Below are 27300 nucleotides of genomic sequence, written 5' to 3'. Positions count from 1 at the left end.
CCCTTATCAATAAATGGATAAGTTTTGAAGTAGGGTGGCAGTATTTTACCCACTAATAACCCATAATAGGCTTTAGAATAATATTATTATCAACCCACCAAAGAAGCAACTTGCATGGTTTTTTAACGTTTTTAGTTTACATTCGTGCTATGGATGAAAATACTTTTGAATCAGCTAGGCCTAGTATTCATCTAATAATAATAAAAAAATCAGGCACGTAACTTGACTATTCGCGCCACAATCACCAAAAAAGTGCCTAAGCACTGAAAAGACAATGCCGGAAATTGGCGTCTTTTTTTTTTCGCGCGGCCATCGACCAAACTTTGTTTTTTGATTACAAAATAGTGTAATAAACCAAACTTACTATGACATGTATACCTCTAAACTCAGTCTGAACTGAGTTACGAGCATTAGAAGCTTGATGATTTTCATACTAGATTTGCTTTTTGCGCGCAAAGTTTTGTAAGAAATTGCAACAAAATAGTGAGATTGTATGTGTAAACAAACAATATCATCCATTAAAGGCTCCAGACATCAGTATGGAGCAGAATCAGCGCAATAAAAAATAGCGCAATATTTTGTTGCAATTTCTTACAAAACTTGCGCACAAAAAGCAAATCTAGTATGAAAATCATCAAACTTCTAATGCTCGTAACTCAGTTCAGACTGAGTTTAGAGGTATACATGCCATAGTAAGTTTGGTTTATTACACTATTTTGTAATCAAAAAACAAAGTTTGGTCGATGGCCGCGCGAAAAAAAAAAGACGCCACTTTCCATACAAAATCTGGCATTGCCATTTAAAACAATCATAACTCGAAAACTATCAACAATCGCGGAACATACATGGGGGTGATTTGGATAGCCCTAGTGATGCTCTACCTCTGGGCTTCGGCTTGACACTACTTTTTGGGACACCCTGTATACCATAATCATAATTAATACTGGATAGTAGTACACAAAGCGCTGGGCGAGTATTGCAAGATGGCGACCGGTCGATACGCGTCCATATTAGGCGGCTCCAATATCACTTCTGGAGGCTTCTCCTCTTTCCGCTTCTTGCAGATTGGGTATCTCTTCGATTTTATGTTTAAATGCACCTGTAACAAAAAATTGAGATGTTTTGAGAAATCATCATCGTTTCATCTATACTAGCGAAAGGTCTGTGACTTACTGACTCACTTATCACGAAATCTCAGTAACTACAAGTGCTAGGAGTCACAAATTTTGCATGGGGGTTCCTTTTAGAACGTAAGTGCTCACTATAAAGGGTGGAATTTTGTAATGACACCTGGAGGGAAAGTGCTCTTAATACTGTATGTAGAAAATTCTACTCAAATAAAACATTCCTATATTTTTGAAAAGAAATATAAACTGCATTCAAAGAGTTCCAAAAATTAGATTGCCACACCTGGAAATCGAACCAACTAAAATTTGTTATTACACCCTGTATTTTTATTGCATCGATCGTTAAATAAAAGCATCATAAGCTCTGTGGTTGGTTCGTGTGTCACCCTGTGCGTCCACGCGCACTGTGAGACTTTATAAAGCCTGGTCCGTGAGCACGTAGAATCCCGTCCAATGACCCCAAGCTACCCATCCTTATCACTCGCGCGTTTATTATATTGCTGTCGCGACTGTGCGACGCGCGCCCGCAGTGAGTGTGCGGGCGCGACAGCAACATAATTACGTGCGAGCGACAAGGATGGGCAGCTTGGGGTCATTGGACGGGATTCTACGTGCTCACGGACCAGGCTTTAGTAAGGTTTGAATACGGGCGTAAGAGTACTTTCAATCCAGGTGGCATTACAACATTCCACCTTGTATACCTCGATTCTTACCTGTCGGTTATGCTTGTAGAGGTTGGACTGCTGTGAGAAGGTGGTCGGGCAATACTCGCAGATGAACGGTCGTTCGCCCGTATGCGTTCGTATGTGCGAGTCGAGTTGCATTTTAGTCTGAAATATAACAATAATAAATAAATAATAATAAACGCGACTAAAGCCAGGTTTTATTGCATAAAAAACTGTCAACAATGTTTATATGTATGACAAGTTGATGTGTGCGAGGGATATGTGAACTGGACCGCAAAGAAAAAGGATCGTTTAGTTTAGAATATCTTCAAAAGTACCTGACTTAGCTTAGTGAAATAAACACTAAATTAATTCAAGCTTTTTATTTTATCGATATAATACAGGGTGTTAGGTAAATGGGTATATGAGCCGACACTAACCCATGTTAACATGGGCATATAAATGGTATGGTGAAGTCATAAAATTGATATCTTAATTTTAATTATTTTAATTTTCATATAAATCGGATTTTATAAAATTTATTTTGTATGAAAATTAAAAAAAATAAAATGATGATATCAAATTTCTGACTTCACCATACCATTTATATGCCCATGTTAACATGAGCTAGTGTCGGCTCATATACCCATTTACCTAACACCCTGTATATGTATAACTCGAAGGTGACTGACTGACTGACATAGTGATCTATCAACGCACAGCCAAACCACTGGACGGATCGGGCTGAAAAGACAATGCCGGATATGGCGTCTTTGTTTTTTCTCGCGGCCATCGACCAAACCTTGTTTTTTGATTACAAAATAGTGTAAGAAACCAAACTTACTATGACATGCAGTATACCTCTAAACTCAGTCTGAACTGAGTTACGAGCATTAGAAGTTTGATGATTTACATACTAGATTTGCTTTTTGCGCGCAAGTTTTGTAAGAAATTGCAACAAAATAGTGACATTGTATGTGTAAACAAACAATACCATCCATTAAAGGCTCCAGACATCAGTATGGAGCAGAATCAGCGCAATAAAGAAATAGCGCAATATTTAAAAAAATAAAAAGCAAATCTAGTATGTAAAATCATCAAACTTCTAATGCTCGTAACTCAGTTCAGACTGAGTTTAGAGGTATACATGCCATAGTAAGTTTGGTTTATTACACTATTTTGTAATCAAAAAACAAAGTTTGGTCGATGGCCGCGCGAAAAAAAAAAGACGCCACCTTCCATACAAAATCTGGCATTGCCATTTGGCATGCAGGTGATGTTATAACGTAGGATTTTATGAAACTCGACCCCTAACGGGGTAAAACGGGATCCCTGCGAACAATCTTTTACCACTTTATGGGTACTTACCGGGAAAGCCTTTCCGCAGTGATGGCAGACTTTGTTATTGGGACGACCTTTGTGCACGTTGCGGATGTGTTGGTCCAGACTCACGCGGTTTTTCGATTGCTGCGAATAAAAAATATGTTTTACTAGCTTTCCGCCCGCGGCTTCGCTCGCGTGGAATTTTGTCTGTCACAGAAAAACAATATCGCGCGCGTATTTGCTCACCGTTTAGACCTACCCTGGACTACGACAAACATTTTAAAACCAAAATCAGCTCAATCGGCCCAGCCGTTCTCGAGTTTTAATCAGACTAACGAACATCAATTCATTTTTATTTATATAGATAGATAGATAGATAGATATTTATATGGATACGGGACTATTCCCACCTCTCGTTCCCACCGCTGCAACTCCTGTGTAGCCAGGATCTACAGCTTGACCGCCAATAACCCAACCAGTGAAGGGCAAGTTTGTCCCGGGGGAAAGTTAAACTGTCATTGGACCCGCAACGAAATTAATCGGAAGAACATAGGTGAGTTTTATAAGGTATAGCGCTTAAGTCAATCAGTGCCTGAGGTATGGAAGCGGCACGGGAGGGGTGTCATTGACATATTATTATGACGTAACAGAGCATACAAATCTGTGGGTCTAGTCAAAACGCACTTTAAAATCGCAAACCAGTCGCAAACAAATAAACAAATCGCAAAAGAGGTCGATAACAAAAAAGGCTTAGCCAAACGGCAAAAAATCGAATCGCAAAGCCCTACCTATCGATAATCGAAAGACTGGATTGAAATTTCCCATACAAAGGCTTAGCCAACATGCATTTAAGACTCGATCAAAATCGAATCGAATCGCAACACCCGCCATTTTCATTGCGATTACTTAAACCCCGGTGATAAGCTTCGATTATATCGAAAACCAAGTGGGTACGTGGGTGAGTTGCACCACCTAACTTTGACCGTATAATATTCCATACAAAAAACACCGGTTAACGTCATAGCGTTAACCGGTGTTTTTTGTATGGAATTTGACAGAAAAAGTAAAAACAATCGCAAAGTCATAGACATTTTTTAACTTTTATTCGATTTTGAATGAACTTTTATATCGCTGCGTCGTTGGTGGTTCAATGTGCATTTTGGCTGCCATTTTCCGATCGAATCGAATTACTGGTGACGCGGCGACTGACATTAGTGAAAACTTCCTATTGGTTTGCGATGGCATTTTGACTAGACCCACTGAAGCATATCCCAAGTCTCCTTGACGTTTGACGTCACAAAAACAACCTCCCGTGCCGCTCCTATACCTCAGGCACTAACTCAGTTATGCACTAAAGCCTGGTCCGTGAGCACATACAATTTTGTCCAATGACCCCAAGCTACCCATCCTTATCGCTCGCGCGTAATTATATTGCTGTCGCGACTGTGCGACGGGCGCCCGCAGTGAGTGTGCGAGCGCGACAGCAACATAATTACGCGCGAGCGATAAGGATGGGTAACTTGGGGTCATTGGACAAAATTCTACGTGCTCACGGACCAGGCTTTAGGCCTGTATTCTTTATCATTTTAGCAGGCAAAGCCTTACCTTAAGGCAGATGTGGCAGGAATACGTTTTGTGCAGGTGTTTCTCTTCGATGTGATCCCTCAATTTCGTCTTGTCGGCGAATCGGCGGCTGCAGTGGTCACAGATGAATCTGTCGAAAGACATTTTGTTTAGGGCTGATTTTTCAATCGTCGCATAACTTTTAACTAAAGAATAAAATTGTCATTTTGACATATTTCCCATACTGAAACTGTCAATGTGCCAAACTTATTCTTCAGTTAAAAGTTAACCGGCGATTGAAAAAATCAGCACTTACTAAAAAAAACATGAGGAGGGACAAGGAGGGTCCTTCTGGCGCACGCCGTCACGTTAAACAGAACGGTTTTTTGCAACTATTTGACAGTTCGTTAGTATTCATTAGCACGTTGAAAATTTGCACTCTCGAGATTTTTTATAGATTTTACATGAGTGAAATCGTAATGTTTATGAGAAATAGTGCTTCAGAAACGTGGTGACTGGTTCAGTGATTGTTTTATCATACCAAACAGTGAAATAATCCTGACACACACAGTGCCGTAACTAGGGCGGTGCCAGCGGTGCCCAGGCACAGGGCGCAGACCCTGGAGGGGCGCAGAAATGACCAGACCAGTATCTAGTTTTGTTTCATGCATGGTAGTTAGTAGGTACATTTTGTTTTATTGCGAATATGGTGTAGACGCGCCCTCTGTACTATCTATATGGCATTTTTCAAGCGATCTTGAAACAACAACACTTGTAAAGGTGGTTTTATATTTGTCTGATGTGTCGTGACGTGACGACGCGTCAGAACGGTATCGGTTTCATACATTTAGTACTAGCTGGTGCCCGCGACTTCGTCTGCGCAGGATTAGTATTTCGAACAATATGTTTATAAATTGTAGCCTATGTGTTATTCTGATGTATAAGCTATATTATTGTAAAGTTTCATTAAAATCCATTCAGTAGTTTTTGCGTGAAAGAGTAACAAACATCCATCCATCATCCATACAAACTTTCGCGTTTATAATATTAGTAGGATGGTAACGTTCACACTAGTGCGTAACGTGTTGTGTTGTGATGGCTTATGTATGGAACCGATACAGTTCTGACGCGTCAAGTCACGACACATCAGACAAATACAGGGTGGAATTTTGTAATGCCACCTGGAAGGAAAGTACTCTTAATATTGTAAATAGAAAAAAAATCTCAAAGAAAACATTCCTTTATTTTTGAAAAGAAATAGAACTGCATTCAAAGATTTCCAAAAATTTGCTTGCCACACCCAGGAATTGAACTAACCAAAATCTGTTAAAAATTACACCCTGTATTTTTATTGCATCCATCGTTAGGGTTAAGTATAAGGACGAAATCTCTCTAACAAACATGATAAATCAAATGAAAGGAAAACCATGAAATCTTAAAATATTTGAATTATGTAGGTACCTACAGAAAATTGTATGGTATGGTAGTGAATTTTCGAAAAATTTTCAAAAATCTTTGAATGCAGTTCTCTTTCTTTTCAAAAATAAAGGAATGTTTTCTTTCAGTAAAATTTTCTACCTACAGTATTAAGAGTACTTTCCCTCCAGGTGGCATTACAAAATTCCACCCTGTATAAATCCACCTTGTCTTGCTCGCAATATTACATACACAAACAAAAGTACCTATACCGTAACTATGAGACAATTTCTGTCTATACCTATTCATTTGGAGGGCGCCACTTCTAACTTAGAAGTTCTAAGCAAATCTGTCAATCTAGCTGAGGAGATGTACATATAGTTCACGTTACGCTGTCATTGCTGTCAGCCACACTCATTGGTCCTCCCTTTATCTTTGATTTTATTCATTAACTACGTGCGGCGTTACTGACGCACTAGCGTGCGAGAGATAGAAAATTCATCGTTCGACAAGAGTGAAAAGGATGACTTACAAAACTAAACGATTCACAAACGTTCCATTCTGCCGCGCCGTCCCACCCAATGTTCGGGGATTCCCCGATACATCGAGAATCACGCATTCAGATAGCCGCAGTGTTGCCAGAAGGTTACTTTTGTAACCTTTTAGGTTACTTTTGAACTGCATTGGTTACTTTTAGGTTACACTAATGAAAAGGTTACTTTTAGGTGATTTTTCAGAAATTGTAGAATTAACTTTTACAGGTTATTCAGTAAAAAATATTAATAGTGACAATTTAAAAATTATGTCATAAACTGCATTTAAACATGAATTTGATTTATTATTTGTTATAAAAAATGAGTTTTAGCCAATGTTTTTCGATAGTGAAACGCAAATCCATGAAACGTTTTTATACGACCGGTCACTTTTCGGTCTTCATGGAATGGTCAAAATTTCGAAAATGATTGATGATCAATTGTATTCATTTTCCATCCATGAACAACCTTACACAATCGCTCCGCACCACCCCCCGTAGAAGGTTACTTTTTATTCAAAAAGGTTACATTTTTTTATATTTCTCGCACCGGGCGCATAAAAGGCTAGTTACGGCACTGGACACACACAAATGACATCCAGTGACATCCTAAAATCGATTTCGTTTGAAAGCTCGTGGTTGTCTATTTCGAAGGAATATTAAAAAGGCGTTTGAAAAATGGGCGGTTCTTTTTCAGACCCGCCCACTGTCAGTGTCCACTTACTTGAGTTGGTCATGCGTGACGTGCTTGAGACTGTTCTTGAGATGGCGCTGATACGAGCTCAGCGATGAGAAACCGATGCCACAGGTGGTACAACGAGCTACGTCGGTCTGCACTTTATCCTGGACAAGAGAGGTAATATGTCTACAGTGAAACGGTATAACGTAAGTAGAATTGTCTATTGAATATACAGAAAAAGCCACCGTAAAAGTTAGGCTTACGTAATATCATTAAAGCTGATTATATAAAATATTAGGGCAATAATTAGAAGTAGTTTCCTCATCAGCCAGACAGTTTTGACAGTTCCAACTCCTTGCCAGACAGTTTTTTTAGGATAGCTGCCAAAGCCACGATGACCCAAACTTCATGATTCACCAACATTCTATCCTATATTGGGAGCATACGCTGACAAACTTTCAGCTTTTATAAAATGACGTAGGTTTTAGTCTAATAGCTAAACAATAAACTCTAAGGGCTATATTTCACCGGGACACCATGGCGGCGCAACCAGTCGCCGCTACCAACAAAATGTATACATAAAATAGTAAACAGCTTTGCGCAACCAAACGGACACCAGGTGAGTAACTCTCTATAGAGCTGTATACATTTTGTTGGTAGCGGCGACTGGTTGCGCCGCCATGGCGTCCCGGTGAAATATAGCCCTTAAACGGAGCATTTGATTACTATTTTTTACCCAACTACCCAAAAAAGGAGACTAATAATTGTATATACTGGTCATCACAAAAATCGGCCCACCTACGTTTTACAGGAAACCTCGTTTCTACTGACACAATCATGGTGCCCTAACAATATTGGTGTTATTTGAAAGCCCAATAAATATCCATAAACATAATATAAAGAAAACACATTTAATTTCTTAATAAACGATTAACATATACAATAAATGTGACTTGAAAAAAGACCTCACTTTGGGCTCACCTCTGGGATCAATTAGACCAATTTTTATAGTTATAAAACCAAATAATGATCTCACGTGTCCTCTTTAACAGATGGATAGCGATTAATCCCAACTTAACAGTATTAAAACCATAAAAGTTGGCTCAAGCGTAACTACCTATTTTTTGAAGAAGTGACTATGGATCCTTCTAAAGACACATTTTTGGGGTAAAAACCTTTCCTTTAATGAAATGAACTTTAGAATTAGGCTTTCAAATGGTGCCAACATTTGTGGGAAGTGGGAATGCATACGTTTGAAAGTGCTTGACGCGGGAGGGTCGATTTTTGTGATGACCAGTGTAGTTTATCGTCGAATAGGATTATAGATATCATATCTCACCTGGTGTTTCTCCAGATGTCGCTTGAGACTGTTCTTCCATCGGAAGACTTTGTCGCACAGATTACAAGGGAACTTATTGCTCAGCTCGTGCACTGATCTGGAATCAAAAATCCAGTATTTAGTCATTTATTTGAATACGAGCTTTCCAAGCGAACTTCGTACCGCCAATAAAAAGTTGTCAATCACAATATTAATTTCTGTACGTATCCCGTTTTTTATATGCATGACAAGACAGGTATTTGACCGCAACCGCACCTGGTGTTAAGTGAGATGCAGTCTAGGATGGTACATATCTGCCCTCTAAGTGCCTATTCACCTATAAGGCTGCGTTTTTCCACCAGAAATGTGCGAGGCTGCGTAGTGAGGGATGTGTTTGTAAAGAACGAAGAGGCGAGGTAAATGAAGCGATTTTATTGGTGCATCTCTGGTGGAAAACGGCGGAGGAAATACCTAATTTATTTAAATAATTTTGAAATTTCGAAGTTTTTTTTACTAACTTCTTTGAAAGACTATTTATTTTATGGGTGAAAGAATTTTTCAAATCGGTCCAGTAGTTTCGTAGCCTATGCAACACAAACAAACAATCGAATCTTTTCTCTTTAATATTCATCATCATCAACAGCCCTTTACAGTCCACTGCTGGACTATGAGCCTCCTCCACTATAGTGGAGGGTTTTGCCATAATCTCCACGCTTGGCAGGCGGGTTGGAGATCGCAGTTTAAAAGATTGATGTTTTTCAGAGAGCGCTGCTGCCCATTCTCTGTTTGATGTGTAGTCCCTAAGTCGCCTCTTACGACACCCGCGGGAAGAGTAGGGGTCTCTTTAATATTAGTGTGGTTTTATTTGTACTCACAACCGATGGTTGAGCAGGCCGGCCCTGTGCGTGAATGTCTTGTCACACTCCGGGCACTGAACCCGGGCCTTGTGCGTGTCCTTATGATACCGGTGCGCGTCTATTGAGCTGGAACAACAATACAGTGTGGCATATGAAAATAGGTGAAACTAGCTAAAGCCCGGTCTGTGAGCACGTACACTCGGCATCAAATAAATCGCACCTCCCGCGACAAGCACTTATTAAACGTATGCATCCCCACTTCCCACCAATTTGAAAGCCTAGTTATATACTTCATTTCATTAAAGGAAAGGTTTTTACCCCAAAAATGTGTCTTTACAAGGATCCAGAGTCACTTCTTCAAACAATAGGTAGTTACGCTATAGCCATTTTTTATAAAACTGTTAAGTTGGGATTAATCGCTATCCATCTGTTAAAGAGGACACGTGAGATCTTTATTTGGTTTTATAACCATAAAAATTGGTCTAATTGATCCCAGAGGTGAGCCCAAAGTGAGGTCTATTTTCAAGTCACATTTATGGTATTATATGTTAATCATTTATTTAGAAATGAAATTTATTTTTCTTTAAGGATATTTATTGGGCTTTCAAATAACACCAATATTGTGGGGGTACCATTATTGTGTCAGAAGAAAATTTAAAGTTCGCGTCGCGGAATGTGCGGTTTATTTGATGTTGAGTGTAGAATTTTGTCCAATGAATGACCCCAAGCTACCCATCCTTATCGCTCGCGCGTAATTATGTTGCTGTCGCGACTGTGCGACGGGCGCCCGCAGTGAGTGTGCGAGCGATAAGGATGGGTAGCTTGGGGTCATTGGACAAAATTCTACGTGCTCGCAGACCAGACTATAGACCTATTTTTATCAACAGAAAGAAGGTCAAACAATATCTGAGATTATTGAAAAAAAAATGTATTTTTTTTCTTTCGATTACTTATTGTAAAGAAAACGTAATATCTTTTAAACTAAGAGGTATATCCTTATAAAATAAAAACAGTAATAATGCTAAATAACAAGCGATAACAATCCCAACTATCCCAACTAATATTATAAATGCGAAAGTAACTCTGTCTGTCTGTCTGTCTGTCTGTCTGTCTGTTACGCTTTCCCGCTTAAACCTCGCAACCGATTTTGATGAAATTTGGCATAGAGATAGTTTGAGTCCCGGGAAAGAACATAGGATAGTTTTTATCCCGGTTTTTGAAACAGGGACGCGCGCGATAAAGTTTTTCTGTGACAGACAAAATTCCACGCGGGCGAAGCCGCGGGCGGAAAGCTAGTATAATACATAAAATACCCAGAAAATGCCACCAATTTTGAAAAAAAAAAAAAAGTAGTACAGTAGTAATAGTAGTATAGTATAGTAATCTAATAATAAAAAGATACTTACTTAGAGATCTTCCCGCAGAGGTCACACTTGTATTCCTTGAGCGAGATTTCGTGTGTCGTGTAGTAATGCTGCTGCATTACTTTCAAATCCATCGTGCGCTTATTGCATATACTGCATTCGTATCTGTAGAGAAGTTGAAGGTAGTTCATTAGACATGATTCATATGGAAAAATAATCATATCTTTGAAACGGTCATACTTTTGGGCTGGGTTGGCACTATCTTACTTTAACTTTAACAAAAATCTGTCAACTTCATAGAATTAACACCGGTTACCGTTGTAGTTAAGGTTAAAGTGTAACTCAGCCCTACTAAGGTCATTTCTTTTTTCTAGATTGTCATCTATTAGTCCCAATTTCCACCAAAGCGGAGCGGAGAAGTATCGGGTCGAATCGTGAAGTAGATATAATGAAATCTGATTGGTTATTCAACGCTTTTCTCTGCTCCGCTCCGACTTGGTGGAAACTGAGGCATATGCCCATTTTCACCATCAACCCCTAATTTTTAAGTGAACCCTATGCCACAGAATAATAATATATAAGTACTATATAATATATATGAGGCCTTTGTCCAGCAGTGGACGTCATTTGGCTGAAACGAACGAGCTATGTACAGAAAGTTTTCTTCGCGAAGGTATTTAAAAAAATGTATGCTCTATGTCGTTAACAATATGGTGTAATTTAGCTTGTCTCAAGAGTCGAGCACTATTTTGTTGAGAAATATCAGTGATCGGTACTGCGCCGAAGCTATAGGGCTGACTTCGGTAAAATGATGTGTGAAGTGAGGTGCCAAACTGCGGAAAATGGCGGAGGAAATACATGAATAAGCATGAATTATATTTTGTGTTTCTATTATTATTCAGGCAGTTATGATACTGCACAGTGTTAATTACACCACCGTTTTTACATACATGGTTTATTGTCTTTACTGTATTGGTGAACAATACACGTGCGTGCGTCAATACTCGCTCGTGATTGTCTTGTGGATTAGATATCGCAGGAGGTGTAATCGCGCGTGTTTGTTTTCGATGCAAACTCGTGGAGATGAACAGGCCTGCCTATGTGAACAAAATTCTTGTTATGTGTTACTTAAAAATTAGGGATTGATGGTGAAAATGGGCATTAGTCTACCTTCTCCTCTTAGATTAATAAAACCTAGATGGATAGTCTTCATACAAACGCTTCGTCAAGAGTGAGGCAAAAATCTTATGTCATTAGTGTCAATTTTGTTGGGGAGTGTAGACAGTGAAGGCGATTTTCCCGAAAGTAGGGAAATTTTTAATACGTTTTTAATTATTTTATAATTAACAAAAACAAAACGCGTCATGTACTTACTTATTTATTAAATTCAAAGTACCTACCTAATAACAATAAGATAAATCGACTTAAGTCTCGATTTCATAAAAAAGGAAGTGTATTTGTACGGCGAACAATTGGGAAATAAATTTTCTTGTTACTGGTATCATTCCCGTATTTAATTTTTGAAAGCCAAATTCAAGCAAAATATGCGTCGAATTGTAGTACTTACTTATGAAATGTAACACTGGTCACTTTTCCGCAGGGTGCGGGGAGTGTGGTCCGAGCAATCCGTAAGGCATTACTGTAGTGTGCGTGTGCACTCATGGAGCATTAGCGTGTACCGATAACACTCAAACGTTCGCGGAAGAGTGGTGGGGCGCGTCTTCGTGGATGAAACGATCTATACAGAGGTACTATACCTTCTCAAATGCCTCTTGTAGTGCGCTGTGAATGAGTCGACGGAGGATATTATAGTCTTGCATATCGGGCAGATGTAGTTGCCTAATTCCTGGAACAAATAACAACAAAACTCAGCGATTTGATGTCATTGAAGTTTTGTACGTCGTCCCATTGAAGAACAGTTCTAAATCCGTATTCACAAGGGTCATTTCGATAGAACTCAGTATTTTGTTGTCGTTGAAGTTTTGTTACGTGAATAAGGCTACAGTGGGCTGAGTGTGAGTTTCACTAGTGAGCGCGTTTAAAAATTGTATAAAAATTTAGGTTTTGATGCTTTCCCGCTAGGGGCGCTGTACAATCCGTCATACATTTAATGTCACTTTTTGACGCGCTCACTAGTGAGCACGTTTGAAAAAAACTTACACTCAGCCCTCTGGTCATTGTTATACTCACCGGAGCATGTTTAGACGCGTTGTGGGCTTTGTAAGACTTGCTATAGTTGAAGCCCATGATGCATGTCTCACACTTAAACTCGGCGGATAGGTAGCTCTGTTTTTGTTCTTCCTTCTCCCTTTCTAGAAGCAATTCTTCGTAGGTCAGCTCTATTGTGAGAATCTTCTGGTCGCGTTGAGGTTTCTTTTTGGTCTGAAAGTTTAACATTATTGTTATGTTCTGGTCTGTGAGCACGTAGAATTTTGTCCAATGACCCCAAGCTACCCATCCTTATCGCTCGCGCGTAATTATATTGCTGTCGCGACTGTGCGACGGGCGCCCGCAGTGAGTGTGCGAGCGCGACAGCAACATAATTACGCGCGAGCGATAAGGATGGGTAGCTTGGGGTCATTGGACAAAATTCTACGTGCTCACAGACCGGGCTTTAGATCGTTGCATCCACGAAGACGCGCCCCACAACTTTTTGGTCGAGGGAAGCGCGGGGTGCGGGGAGTTTGCATTCGTTTGCATCCGAGCGGCATTATTGTAGTGCGTGTCATCGTCATCATCATCATTTCAGCCATAGGACGTCCACTGCTGAACATAGGCCTCCCTCAATGACTTCGACAATGACCGGTTGGCCTGCATCCAGCGCCTTCCTGCTACCTTTATGAGGTCGTCGGTCCACCTTATGGGTGCACATCCTACGCTGCGCCTTCCGGTAAGTAAGTAAATTATTTAACTTACGGTAAGACAGGTTAATAAGCTAAAAAAAATACGGTGCATACTGTTCTATCACTGAATTTTGGTTAAAATAATAGGCTAGTTTCCTAAAAACATTTTTTAAGTCCGTCAATTTTGATATAAAAAAACATTGGACACGTATATTTTGAATTGTCAATCAAACAAATAATTACAAAGTTATAGTGCGTTGAAGTTCCGCGCGACGTCACAAAGTGCTGCACTTTTACGCACTCACTAACGTCACAAGCCTTTTCTTTAGAACTTTGGCACGCTTTATCTCTTTACATTTTCATTAGTTTTAAAAAGTGAAAAATACGTGTCGAGTAGTTTTTGATAAGCTAACTGACGGACTAATTAAATAAAACTCTTGCTTTTCAACCGACTTCAAAAAAAAAGGAGGAGGTTCTCAATTCGACCCGTATGTTTTTTTTTTTCTATGTTTGTTACGCGATAACTCCGCCAATTATGAACCGATTTGAACAAATCTTTTTTCGGCGTATAGGTAATACCTCAAGGGTGGTCCCATTTAAATTTAATAATAGAAAAAACAACCCCCAAGGGTGGAAAATTGGGGATGAACTTTTTTATACGCAATATCTCCGCCGATTATAAATCAATTTGAACGATAATTTTTTTGTTGAATAGGTATTATCAAAAGGGTGGTTTCATGCGAATTTGAAGAAAATATTTCACCCCCAAGGGTGGAAAATTGGGGATGAACTTTTTTATACGCAATATTTTTATTAGTTTTTTTTTCTGTTCACGCATTTGAAGTCGGTTTTATTTTTTTTTAAAGTTAATTATTTACCCAGGAAACATCCCTATTGATATAATCACCTTTGGTCCATGTTGTAACCGTTTCACAACTTTCTCTGTCCTCTTCACTTTGCTTTCCAGTTTATTTTTCTTTTTCTTTTTCTTCTTGGCGTAACTCTTCTGTTTCACTTCTGCGTCATCAATGTCTGACGGCCCGTCATCTATGGGCATTGGTTCGTCATCTAATTCTGAAAAGAAATAAACAAATTCACTTTAAACTACTTTCAGCCGTTTGGTGTAGTGGTTCGGAACGGACTACTATGCCGAGAGGTCCCGGGTTCGATTCCCGGCTGGGCAGAAATTGAAATGATAAATTTTAATTTCTGTGATGGGTCTGAGTGTTACTACGTTTAATATGTGAGTATTTCTCAAAAAAAATGTACATTTTGAAAAAAAAAAGTGTGCTTTGAAACAGTTCAAAAGTTTTATATTTATAAATCATCACACAAAAAAAACACACACACAATTTTGAAGGATGAATATTAATCTTTAAGATAACGAAGAATTATAGCTATAATCCTACTTATTACCAAATATTTAGATATTTTAAAAATAGTCCTTTTTTACCTTTCATACAAAAACCTGTTTGCCACCCTAGCTTTTTCATGTGTTTTTGTTTCATAAAATGCGATACGTAACTAAATTATTGTAAATTTCTTTGTATTATCGTTCTACAGTAATCGCAGTTTCTGTATCAAATTGATTTTCTATGGGGTGTCATAATGAATTGGCAATTTAAAGCAAAAAAACAAAATGAGTCGCTCTCATTTACTATTTCGTTATTTACTCTTTAGTTACGATTTATTTCTACTTTCCCATGGTTTCTGAACAATTCCGTATTTATTTTACACGGACAACAATAGCTGCACTCTGAATGGCTGTTGGCCTGACGTCTCCGCCATTACATCTATCGCGAAAATTAGTGAAAACGTGTGTGTTTTGTGGGATTACTTTTTCGTAACAGGCAGTAAAATCAGCGATTTTATATAGAACGGTAAGTCTTCATTTAACCATTTTTTGTAATACGTGTGGTACGAACATTTAGTAAGCTTTTATATTTGCTGTAACAAATTTTATCAAAAAAATACTTGTTTCTGATCTCATTTTGTCTAATATTTCGTTACGTTTTTTACGAATTTTGTTACGTTACGAAAAAGTACAACATAATGCTGAGTGTATACTGTTATTACCTGACTAAGCATAGTAATATTCACTGCTTAATTTATTTCAAAAAATATAGAGCGTCAATAACAAAAGGATTGGATACTATCTGCTTTACAGAAGTGCCACCAGCAAAAAATAATCAAATCATTTAGATTACGTTTTTATGTGATTACTTCTTTTGTTTTTTTAGGAATGCCGCCAAAAACCAATGCCAAAAGGCAAAAAGCTTACAGAGAACGACTCAAAATGGATAAACATGATGGAACAAAAGTAATTTTATTAAAATAGTATGAATGATTACTCCCTTATTTTATTTCTAACCCCTTAATATTACCCCGTATTTGGGTGCATACTTACAAATATTTCGAATTGAATAAATTTAGAGCATTCACAATATTTCGCCAATGTATAACAAGCCTTATGGTCTTACTATTTCGTTACTACCGTTTCGTTACGTACATTTTTTTTGAGAAATACTCATGTATGTATTTAAAAAAAAAAGTAAGTATGTTTATATCCGTTGTCTAGTACCCATAGTAAAGCTTTGCTTAGTTTGGGACTAGAAGCGTAGTATAAAATGTCCAAGGTTATTTATTTATTTCGTGTTCCATTTCAAATAAAATAGAAACCGTCAAGCCGTGAGTAAATAATGTAACTCATTTAAAAAGGTCGCGTTAAGACCCGTGTCTTTCTGTTTTGGTTTAAACAAATTCATTGATGTTATAAAAAAGAGGACCTAAAATTGACCCTTGAGGTACACCCGTGGTTAAATGTGCACTAGAGTACTAATTTAAGTTAATAGAAATGTATTGTGTTCAGCCTGTGAGATATTATTGATGGTTAAAATACAAAATCATGTGAAAAATTAGAAGAGCACATTTAGTAAAAAAAAAAACAGTAGATTAACACTATCAAAAGCTTTAAAGGTACCAAAAATACGCTATTAACTAATTACATAAATACAATAAGTTTACGTCATGTTTTCCAGCAAAAATATGTAATAAAAAGCAATAATTTGCTACTACGTCTTTTTGTTTCACTGCTCTTGGTAATATTTAGAGATAAAATCATCATCTCAAGCTCTGAATCTTATTTATTTAATCCTTCAGGAATCTGACAGATTGCAAAATCTCGAATGTCAAGTGCATTATTAATGGCCGCCTACAACCCGGTCGAGTTAATTGCGCACCTGGCTGGCGTGACGTCACATCGCTCTGGTACGGACGGGGCAAGTGAGAATAGAATATATTTATTTGTAATAATTGTGTTACAACATACATAGGTTTTCAAGTTTCATTGAGCATTTAACATTTAGTTGAATCTTAGTCGCATTCAGCAAAGTGCGCAGCTCGATCGAGTTGGCTATCTTATCTCTTACTGCCAGAACACAACAATGCTGTTAACATTGTTGTTATGGCGACAGACTTAGGTAAGATGGTGGTAGCTAGCCAGGCGGACTTAGAACAAGCCCTACCACCAACCAAACCGAACAGAAAAATCTGCCCCCACTGGGAATCGAACCCGGGACCTCTGCTTCTGAAGCAGGTGGTCTTACCAGACCACAGAGGCGGTTAAATGTTATGATACTCGAAAGTTTAAATTAGTTAACTAACCTGCTCCTGAGTATTCTACTTTCAGTTCGGTTTTGAAGAAAACGCATTCTTCTGTGTCTAGCCTGTCTCGCTGCGGACTGGATGGTATTTCTATCATCTGGGTCACTGGCTCGATCGATATGGGAGTGTTGTGGTGTAGATGAAGCCGTGACGATCTGACGATGTCACTTACAAGGCATTCTCGGAGACTCTGTAAAGATGACAGACAAAAAGCAATGTCATTTAGTACTTCTAATTATAACACTGGTCAACAAAAAATCAAAATGAAAATGGTGCCGAGATTCTGTTGATAGTTTATTATGTGTTCCGTTTGACGTCCGAAGTCCATTATGTGAGAGAGTACATCGTATTTCCTTGCGTTGTCGCTAGATGTCGCTACTTTACCGTCACGTGACCACGCCGCTAGCGCCCCCAATAGCCAAATCTGGAACTAACTCAGAAACCAGAGAGCGAGCCACCAGTTTGTGTCATTGTTGCGTCGTTTTTCGAACCGAACGGTTGTCGTTAGATTTTTCAATCATAACGTTCATTTCTACCTACAAAAATTTTTTATTTTCATAATTTTTCTAACTTTCGAGATAAAAGTAGAAAGTTTAATATTTTTTTGCAAAATACCGTTGCGTGAAGTGAAATGAGTGAAAATCATTCGACCATGCCTACGACGGACACTTTCGGCGGACGGGAACATTTGCGGTCGGCGGACGGCGACGGCGACTCGAGTGCGGGCCGGCGCCCGCCCCGCTCCGGCGCGCCCAGCTCCAGCTCCTCGGCCGACTCCAGCTCCGAGGACGACGAGCCGCGCCCCAAGCGGCGCCGGCGCCGCGCCAGCAGCAGCTCGCGCGACTCCACGCGGGACTTGGACCGGAGGTTTGAGATACTGTCCCAGCAGCTGGTGAGTCATGTTAACAATATATTTTACGCGAATCAGGCTGCCATGCATCCCGGTGTTTCGGCCTCTGTGACGTCGACCGTGCCGCGAACGGAATCACGCGATGTGCTCGAGGCCCCCTTTTTGTGTACCCCCGCTCCGGTGGGCGACATCGCGGAGCTTGACGTTTCCGTTAAAGAGCCCTCGATTCCTAAAGCTGATCCCGATCGAGTTTCTAAGCTTGTTAGTATGCAGAGATTCAATTCTACGGAGTGGAATGCGGTGCGTTATACGGATGTGCAGAAAAAATACGTAGCGTTTCCGGGTTTTTGCGAATTAAAAATAAATGAGGAGTTGAGACGTTTGGAAGATCCTTTCGCTCCGATTAGATGGTTTCAAATGGAACGTAGTTTTGCGGCTTTATCGAATGCCCTATTGACACAAAACGAATCGCTGAATACGGCGTTACGGAAACTTATTGAGTGGTCTTCGCAACCGAGTGCTAAATTATCTGCAATTCACGATAAGTTAAGAGAACTTTTTGGTAACGATTCTGATTATAAAGCGGTTTCACATGATATTCTGCAAATGGTATGCGGGAAACGCGCAGAAGTTTTAGAATTTCGTCGTAAGGCACTTCTTAAGTGTTTGAAAGAAAAGTTTACGCGTGAAGATATCGAAAAGACCACCTTCTGCGGAATACATGTTTAACCCTCTAGATTTGGCCGGTTATTTACAAAAAATAGGCGGTACTGAAAAGTTGGTCAAGGAAAGCATGCCTAGGGCAAAGCCAGCTTCTCGTTTTAAATCTCCATTGCGCTCGAAGTCCCCCGTTGCCTCAACGTCTCGTGAGAACTCCTTTCGAAATACACAGCAGTCAAAAAATAAACAACAGGGTAAATCGGAAAAGCGTCACTATGATCAACGAGACAAAAAGAAAAAGGGGGGGCGCAAAGATCAAGGTAGCAGGTATAGAAACAAATGACTCGAGACGGTTTTCGGGCGGTTGTCTCAGGCTATATCGAGCAGCCTGGGCCAAATTAGATCCTCCAAAAACCATTCTCAATTTGATTTCGTCAGCGCGCATTCCTTTCGATCAAATGCCACCATTAGTATTCCCAACACCGGAAATAATGCAAAAATATCAAACCCCAACATCAGTGATGATGTCATCAGAGATCAAAGAATTGATTCAGAACGGGGTTCTAGAGCCCGCTCCCTTAACTCCGTCTTTCATTTCCCCACTTTTTATCATAACAAAGAACAACGGCAAAAATCGGGTCATTTTCAATTTAAAAGCATTGAATCAGTTCATGAATCCCAAAACTTTTCATTTATTTCATCACTACCTAATGCCCAAGTTCTTACAAACCAACGATTGGATGATAAAACTGGACATCAGCCAAGCTTACTACCACTTGCCAATTGCGGAGCAGCATCGATGCTTCCTACGCATCAGTTACGAGGGTCGGTTACTCCAGATGACTTGCCTTCCCTTCGGACTAGCTGCAGCACCAAGAATGTTCGCCTCTGTCACAAATTGGGTGGCCGAACTACTGCGCAGCCAAGGTCTCCGCCTGATAGTATATTTGGACGATTTCATGATTGTGCATCAGAACAGAGAAATGTTAGAAGCTCATGTTCAGGTAGCGTTGACATACCTCTCCAGCCTGGGTTGGAATATCAATTGGGAAAAGTCGATTCTTGCGCCAACAAAATCGTTAGAGTTTCTGGGGATACTTTGGGACACACAACTCAACACCAAGTGTCTACCCCTGGACAAGGTGAGGAAGATTCGCCAATGTATATTGACCCGCTTGGCAGCCGGCAGTTGGTCCCTCAAACAGGCGCAACGCCTTTTAGGGTACCTCAATTTCGCAACCTTCACCACTCTCCGAGGAAGGTTGCATTGCCGAACGCTGCAGCGACACAGCCATGTACTTCGAAAAAGCCCGCGGCGACCCAGTCCCATCACAAACGAAGTAAAGTCAGAGTTGGAATGGTGGCTCGACAACATAAGTCAGAAGACCCCGATTCACCAACCGGTTTTTCCAACAAATTACCTAGTCACGGACGCATCAGACATACTATGGGGCGCCACGGTAAACAACGATACACTTCAAGGCACGTGGGATCGTCGTCAACAAAGATGGCATTGCAATCTAAAGGAAATGTACGCAGTGATAGCCGCTATCTCGTCAAAGACAGAGGTTCTTCAACACTCTACAGTAATCTTGCAGAGCGACAATCGCACCGTGGTGTCGTACATAAAGAACGAGGGCGGGACGAGATCAGCGAAGCTACTCGAAATGACCAGACAGCTGTTAGCGTTGACGGACAGCCTCAGCATAGTACTGGTCCCTCACCATCTGCCAGGCCGGTACAATACAGAAGCCGATCACCTCTTGCGCAATCGCGCCGGCTCAGAATGGTATCTACTACACCAAGCGACAGTAAAGGTCTTCAACCGCTGGGGAACCCCCGAAATAGACCTCTTCGCTTCCAGCGAAGCTCATGTCGTATCGAACTATGCTACGCTAGACTTGTCAGACTCGAACGCTTGCTTTCACGACGCGTTCAGCAGGTGCTGGAATTACCACCTAGCGTGGGTGTTCCCTCCACCATCCCTGCTGCCTCGAGTACTCCATCACCTCAACTCGGCAACAGGCAAGTTCATCATAATTGCACCCAAGTGGACGAAGCCCTTTTGGCGCCCAGATTTGAAAAACCGGGCCCTAGCACGCCCTGTGAAGATTCAGAACCTGTCGTCGACACTGATAGACACTCAGACGGGACGGCCACCAGCTCAAGTTCACAACCTACAGCTGGAAGCTTGGCTCGTTTCGGCTGGGACGCCTTAACAGGAAGTTGGACAGCGGAGGAGAAGCAGCTTCTTTCGACGTGTTGGAGATCTTCGACGCTAAAAACATACACCCCAATATGGAATAGATGGTCGCAGTGGTGTCTTCAAAATAGCTTAGATTTTAAAAACCCTTCCCCTGATAACGTAGCAAGGTACTTAGCGAAACTGTTTCTAACAGATCGTTTAGCATATCGTTTCATTCTTGTGCACAAATCGGTAATAGCATCTATTTGTGAAACACTCTCTGACATTAAAATATCTTCTAACAACTTAGTTAAACATATTCTTAAAGCAATTTCTTTGGCCCGACCAATTCCTCCTAAATTGCCAATATGGGATGCAAGATTAGTCATTCAGTTTTTAAAAAATAACAATCCAAATTTACTTAGCATTTTTGATGTTTCTAGACGTACTGCCACAATTCTTTTGTTAGCTTCGGGTCGTAGAGTACATGATTTGACACTTTTACATTGTGATACAAATCACTTAATAGACAATGGAGATTCCATTACCATGCATCCCGTATTTGGTTCAAAGACAGATTCGGCATCCTATCAACAATCAAGTTGGACTTTGTATGCTTCGCCAGATAGAAATACAAATGCTCTATTTTGGATAAGGTCGTTGATAGATATCTCAAAAAATAGAAGGGGTTCATTAACAAATTTATTTATCACAACTAGAGAACCTGTTAAGCCAGCCTCCGCGGTAATCATAGGTGGCTGGGTAAAACGAACTCTTTTTGAGGCAGGAATAGAGGCTTCCCCTGGTAGCTGTAGGTCAGCGGTGTCATCACTAAATTTTTTAGAAAAATATCCTATTAATGAAATTTTAGAAAAAGCTAATTGGCGGCATGAAAACACTTTTAGAAAGTTTTATAACAGAGATGTAGAAAAAAGTGGCCGAAGTAATGATGTGACTTCAGAAAAGTCGCTTTCTCAATTCTTTACACCCTCTAAATAATAGAAAATTGAAATTGTATTTATTTTTATTTATCAATCGCAATTAACTACCTTTACTTTTATTTTACCTTTATGTTGCTGAAATGATGGTCAGTTAATTTTTGCCAGCAAATTGGTTGTTATGTTTACTTTCATTACATTTTCCTACATATACGATTACTAATATCACATTGTTGTCTTTTATTTCGCAAGCCACCAGAAGATAACAAACAGATCTCACATAATGGACTTCGGACGTCAAACGGAACACATAATATTGAAATTTTACCTTAAAATAAAATTTTTATTATGTTTCCTCAGACGTCCGAAGTCCAAATAATGCCTTCCTGGTGCTAGACCATATCCTCATTATTGTTTTATGAGCCGAACAATGACACAAACTGGTGGCTCGCTCTCTGGTTTCTGAGTTAGTTCCAGATTTGGCTATTGGGGGCGCTAGCGGCGTGGTCACGTGACGGTAAAGTAGCGACATCTAGCGACAACGCAAGGAAATACGATGTACTCTCTCACATAATGGACTTCGGACGTCTGAGGAAACATAATACAAATTTTATTTTAAGGTAAAATTTCAATATTATTAGGTGTGTATTAGTAATAATAAAAATATTTTTCTTTCTTTTTTCCTACGTGTAGTTTTGGATCTACCCTCAGTTTTATAATTTAGCCTTAATCGGTACTTTGGTTGCACAGTTTGTAGTGTAATCAGTACATTTTTATAAATGCATTTATTTTAATATCATGTCTACATTGCCAAGAAGTTGTCTCAATAATCAAAATAGTGACCGACCGAATATTCGTTTTCGTTTTCGGCCATTTTCGGCCAAAAAATGGACATTCGGCCATATCTTCGTTTTCGGCCAAAAACCAGCCGAAGCTTCGGCCAAACCGAATATCAGAAATACGTGAATAAGATGATGACGTATAACGTTTGGATATCTTCAGAGTGAATGGGGTGCACTCATGGTTCCAATCAGACTTGAACGGACGCGGTATTGTCACACTGTTTTGAAGTTGTGAAGTAAGATTACGTTGTAAAGGGTGTCCAGCGGAAATTTTTAAAGTTCAAAATTGAATACAAAGCCAAATTGAAATACGCCATGAGTCACTGGTCGGGAGCCCACAGAGCGTTCGCAGTTGAGCAATATTTGAAATGCGACGAAGCACGGTTCGAGCGCGTCGCGCTTTGCGTACTTATTTCAATATTCAGCGATTAAGTGATGGCCAAACTTACCTCATCGTGAGTGCAAAAGTTCAGGCAAGAAAAAACAGTCGTCCACAGGATTCATCCAGACTCATGAAAATCAGCAGCGACGCCGAACGGGTGGCCCAAGTACAATGTATTGTCGAATGATCGATGAATGTCTACTATCACAACTGCAACTACTTCTCGGCTACAACTGCAGAACTCTATTTCAGCAAGAAGGTGTCTCACCACACACGGATAGGACTTCGATAGAGACACTGAGGTTTTTAAAAAAAAAATGATCAGCAACTACAGGCACATCATACCCTAGCCGCCTCGATCACCAATTCTCACACCATGCGACTTTTTCTTGTGGGGATATCTCAAGTCAAAAGTTTACTGCAACAACCCTCAAATAATTCAGGTTCTGTAAGAAAATATCCGCCGTGAAGTTGCAGGGAAATCACCAGCGCGCTTTGCTCTCGCGTAGTTGCGAATGTAAGGGTCCGGCTGTAAGAGTGCCTCAAGCGAAACAGGCGTCATTTAAACGCCGATTAGTACCTACATTAGTAATAAGTAATAAAAAATCATTAGTTTTATTTGTATTCATTTTTGAAGTTGAAATATTCTCTCTGGTCACCCTTTATTTCTTCTTCACTTGCTTAAATAAACTGAAAAAACAATATTCCAGTATAGACTGGAAATAATATTCCATTAAAATACATAAATATCTTAAATTTTTAGTCTAATGTCGGTTTTCTTTAATTAATCCTTAAATCCCAAATCCGTCTGTCAACTATCAAACGTCAATATGTTTTTGGTCAAAATATTTACGGTTTTCGAAGTTTTTGCATTTCTCATATTATTGTTTGCGACTACTTAAACAATTTGAAAGTAAAAGCATCGAAAATTATGGATATTTCATCGGAAACAGATAAAAATTTGACAGTTGAAGGTCATTTTCGTTTTCGTTTTCGGCCGAAAATGGGACTGCAGCCGAAGCTTCGTTTTCGTTTTCGTTTTCGGCTGAAAATCCATATTCGGTCGGACACTAAATCAAAATGTATTTTTGTTACAATTTGTGGTGTGTACACAGTTAAAAAGTTCAAAAATTCAGCCAATATTTGATTAAAAGTGCTTATTTTTCTTACTTTAAGTCGGAAATTGTGGTTGTATTCAAGCCGTGGATACCCAAAATTGTTTGTATAATCTGCTGTGAACACTTAAGGCAATGTTACAATGGTCAAAGATGCCGTAACATGAAGTTCAGAGTGGAGAAAGTGAGGAAAGAACAAAAAAAAAATCCTAGTTTGAGCATATTTTTTTTTAATTATGATATTTTTAATGGTTCATAAATAACAAAATTAATAAAAGATACTGATTTCTTAAGTTGGATGGACTATTTGGACCGATTTGCATAGATTTTGTTAATTGAAATTACAAATTTTTTTTTAGGAAATCACTAGTCCAGTAGCTACTCTGAAATTGTGAGACATGCCTTAAAAACTCAGGATGTCATAATTTGCATCAAAGAGCACTACCTCCACAGTCATCTTGACCAATTCCCAGAGAATCTTGGGTCACTATAGCATGCTATAGCTAAGAATAGGGAGAGCGATGCTATCAAGACCTAAAAACCATTGGGAGAGAGGTACCAAGGCAGATGGGATCGGTATATGATGGCTGATTACTGCTGGAGGATGTAACGTGATAGTTCCATTACACACAAAATTGAATTTAAATCATAGCTAATAGTAATAATAATATAATCAATCATCCATTTTGTAGAGAGATATTGATCAGGCATCTAGGGCATACCTTAGTTAGGGGCAGATAGAAATTTTGATACACTTTTTACATTAAAACACTTGTAAATTACAAATAATGCTAATATGGAACTAGATGCAGGCATTTATCACTATCAGTAGACTGAACTGCTTGCCTGTGTACAATAAACAAAATATCTGCTTGCCTGTGGTGTATCTACGTAACACAAATTATTTTTTATTTATCTATGACCTATGCTTCCTTCATGTTCTTCCAAGCCTTAAGGACATGACAAATAAAGTTATAATTATTTTTATGCAGTTCCCTTAATCCAAAAAAAAAACTATAAATCATTGAGTATGAAGTATTAATTATTTTATTTCATTGCAAACCTCATTAGTGTAAGCCTGGAGGATCCTCTGGCAGTCTTGAACCTGCTCTTTGAATGTAGCAGCTTTCTTTAAGGACGCCTTGCACTCCCAGCACACATTCGGGAATTCTGTTTGCTCACAACCCATCTGTAACATAATAATAAAGGTTTTAAATTACTTATAGATCACTATTCTGCTGTCTGAATGCAGTAAGTGATATTGCCATTCAAATAAAAATGTTAACATCATCATTTCAGCCATAGCCAAGCTCATCTATCAGGACTTGCCATTGCCCACAGTCAGAGAGGAAATAAAGAGCCACACACTCCGCTACAAGGATAGACTTTCAAATCATCCAAACTCTTCAGTACAACAACTCATGACCATTGAAGGCTTCCTATTCAGCAGACTGCAAAGAGCTAGTGTCAGGGGTCTCCTTAGTAGATTCCAGGACAGTTGAGACACCATGACCACTGAGGGCAACTGAGTCACTGGACTCCACCCTACCCATGACAAAGAACAGTGCAAACGGACACAGGAGTGGATTATTGTAGTTCCCTACAGATTGCCGCTGGGACCACGGATATAAGAGAAAAAAAAATTCAGCCATAGGATGTCCACAGCTGAACATAGCCCTCCCCCAATGATTTCCATAATGACCAGTTGGTGGGATAACAGTATTGTTCTGAGTTCATCATCATCATTACAGCCTCAGAACATTAACTGCTGAACATAGGGCTCCCTCAATTATTACCCAATTGGCTTATTGAAAGGAGCAGTTTCCTGAAAACTTTGTAAGGCCTACTAAGTCTTTTACTGTCTTATTTAGACTGCTTTCTTACTTTCTAGTTACTAACATAGTTTTGCTGGGGCAATCGAGTACCACACTTAGCCTCATGATTGGGCTATTGTGCGCGATTTGTGGCTTATATTCCTACCTACTCCAACCACCCCAGATCCCCCCAGAAAGTTAGCCGCTTCAGGCCTCCTGAAGCGACGCTGGTGATTGAAGAATTAAAAACTTTCTGATATAAGTTTTGAACAGGTTTTTTTTACTTATTTACAAAATAATGAATGCAGGTTGTAAGTAAAAGTAAATGAATACCTCAGATGGAATCTCCCGCAAGGCATCCCTGTAGAACCTGACCAGTTTCTCCTCAGTAATTTTGTGTAAAGACCGCCCCATGCACAGGCACCCATTGCACAGTAATTTAGAGGCTAGGTCGTCTTTCTTTTCGTCAGATACATCCATGGTCAAACTATGATTTCACTTTGTTGCGTTACAGAATCATTTGTTCAGTAATTAAGTGATAAACTTTGTTATTTTTGCAGAACATGAATGCGGATTGGAATGCGGCAGTAATTTACAAACTTTCACTTGAACCACAACTTAAAACTTCTTTTCATTTAACTTTGTTGGTATTGAATTATCAATAAATGCTGCAGGAGACGAAACACATCCAATTCAAACCTGTTTTTAAATGCTTTTTCTGTTTTTACGCCAAAATACTACAACATGAACAACAAAACCCAAAACAAACCGCGGCCATTTTGAAAAAATAGTGTTTTTTTTTTTTTTTCTTCTATTATGGCATGCACGGCTTGTGCGTCAGCCACGACGAGGTAAGGTAAAGTTAGGGAAACGTATAGGAAAGTAAAAATGGAGAACGGAAAAAAAAAGGTTGCAAAGGATCAGGAAAGTTAAGGAGAAAACAAAATATTAGGTAGATTAAATTTTTATGTTATTATTACTCATATAAACAGATAGGGTATTATAAATATCAATAGAATGCATATTAAGGAGGCAGGCTATGGAAGTTGGGAATGGTACTCGTAAGGATATAAGGGATTCGATGAAAGAGGATCGGTCATGTAACGGACAAATGAAAAACAGATGATTTAAGTCACCTGTGCCAGTACCACACTCACACAAATC

The 27300-nt window shown here is 39.4% G+C and overlaps 1 protein-coding gene and 1 long non-coding RNA gene across 2 annotated transcripts; both read right to left on the bottom strand.

The window, feature by feature from the left end:
- Window positions 1–422: 422 nt before the first annotated feature.
- LOC135085411 (uncharacterized) lies at window positions 423–1957 on the bottom strand. Its single transcript, XR_010260106.1, has 2 exons — window positions 1841–1957; window positions 423–1099 (listed from the first exon to the last, which is right to left on the bottom strand). It is a non-coding gene; the product is annotated as an uncharacterized LOC135085411 (long non-coding RNA).
- A 546-nt stretch (window positions 1958–2503) lies between these two features.
- LOC135085206 (zinc finger protein 184-like) lies at window positions 2504–26918 on the bottom strand. Its single transcript, XM_063979960.1, has 13 exons — window positions 26470–26918; window positions 25386–25511; window positions 17351–17540; window positions 14595–14761; window positions 13035–13226; window positions 12602–12690; window positions 10887–11009; window positions 9499–9606; window positions 8645–8741; window positions 7351–7469; window positions 4721–4829; window positions 3161–3259; window positions 2504–2536 (listed from the first exon to the last, which is right to left on the bottom strand). The coding sequence occupies exons 1-13, from the start codon at window positions 26614–26616 to the stop codon at window positions 2504–2506; spliced, it is 1599 nt and encodes a 532-aa protein (XP_063836030.1). The 5' UTR covers window positions 26617–26918.
- Between the last annotated feature and the right edge of the window lie 382 nt (window positions 26919–27300).

Source organism: Ostrinia nubilalis, chromosome 28 (assembly GCF_963855985.1).
Source record: "Ostrinia nubilalis chromosome 28, ilOstNubi1.1, whole genome shotgun sequence".
NCBI classification, from domain to species: Eukaryota; Metazoa; Arthropoda; class Insecta; order Lepidoptera; family Crambidae; genus Ostrinia; species Ostrinia nubilalis.
Note: the sequence above shows the minus strand (reverse complement) of the source record. Positions and strands in the feature narration are given on the sequence as shown.

Coding starts and splice junctions, on each gene's coding strand:
- LOC135085206 (XM_063979960.1), bottom strand. CDS start 26,616: ATGGATGTATCTGACGAAAAGAAAGACGACCTAGCCTCTAAATTACTG. Junction 7,470..8,644: donor GACATCTGGAGAAACACCAG/GTGAGATATGAT, acceptor TCTCTTGTCCAG/GATAAAGTGCAGACCGACGT. Junction 4,830..7,350: donor GTCACGCATGACCAACTCAA/GTAAGTGGACAC, acceptor GTCTTTCGACAG/ATTCATCTGTGACCACTGCA.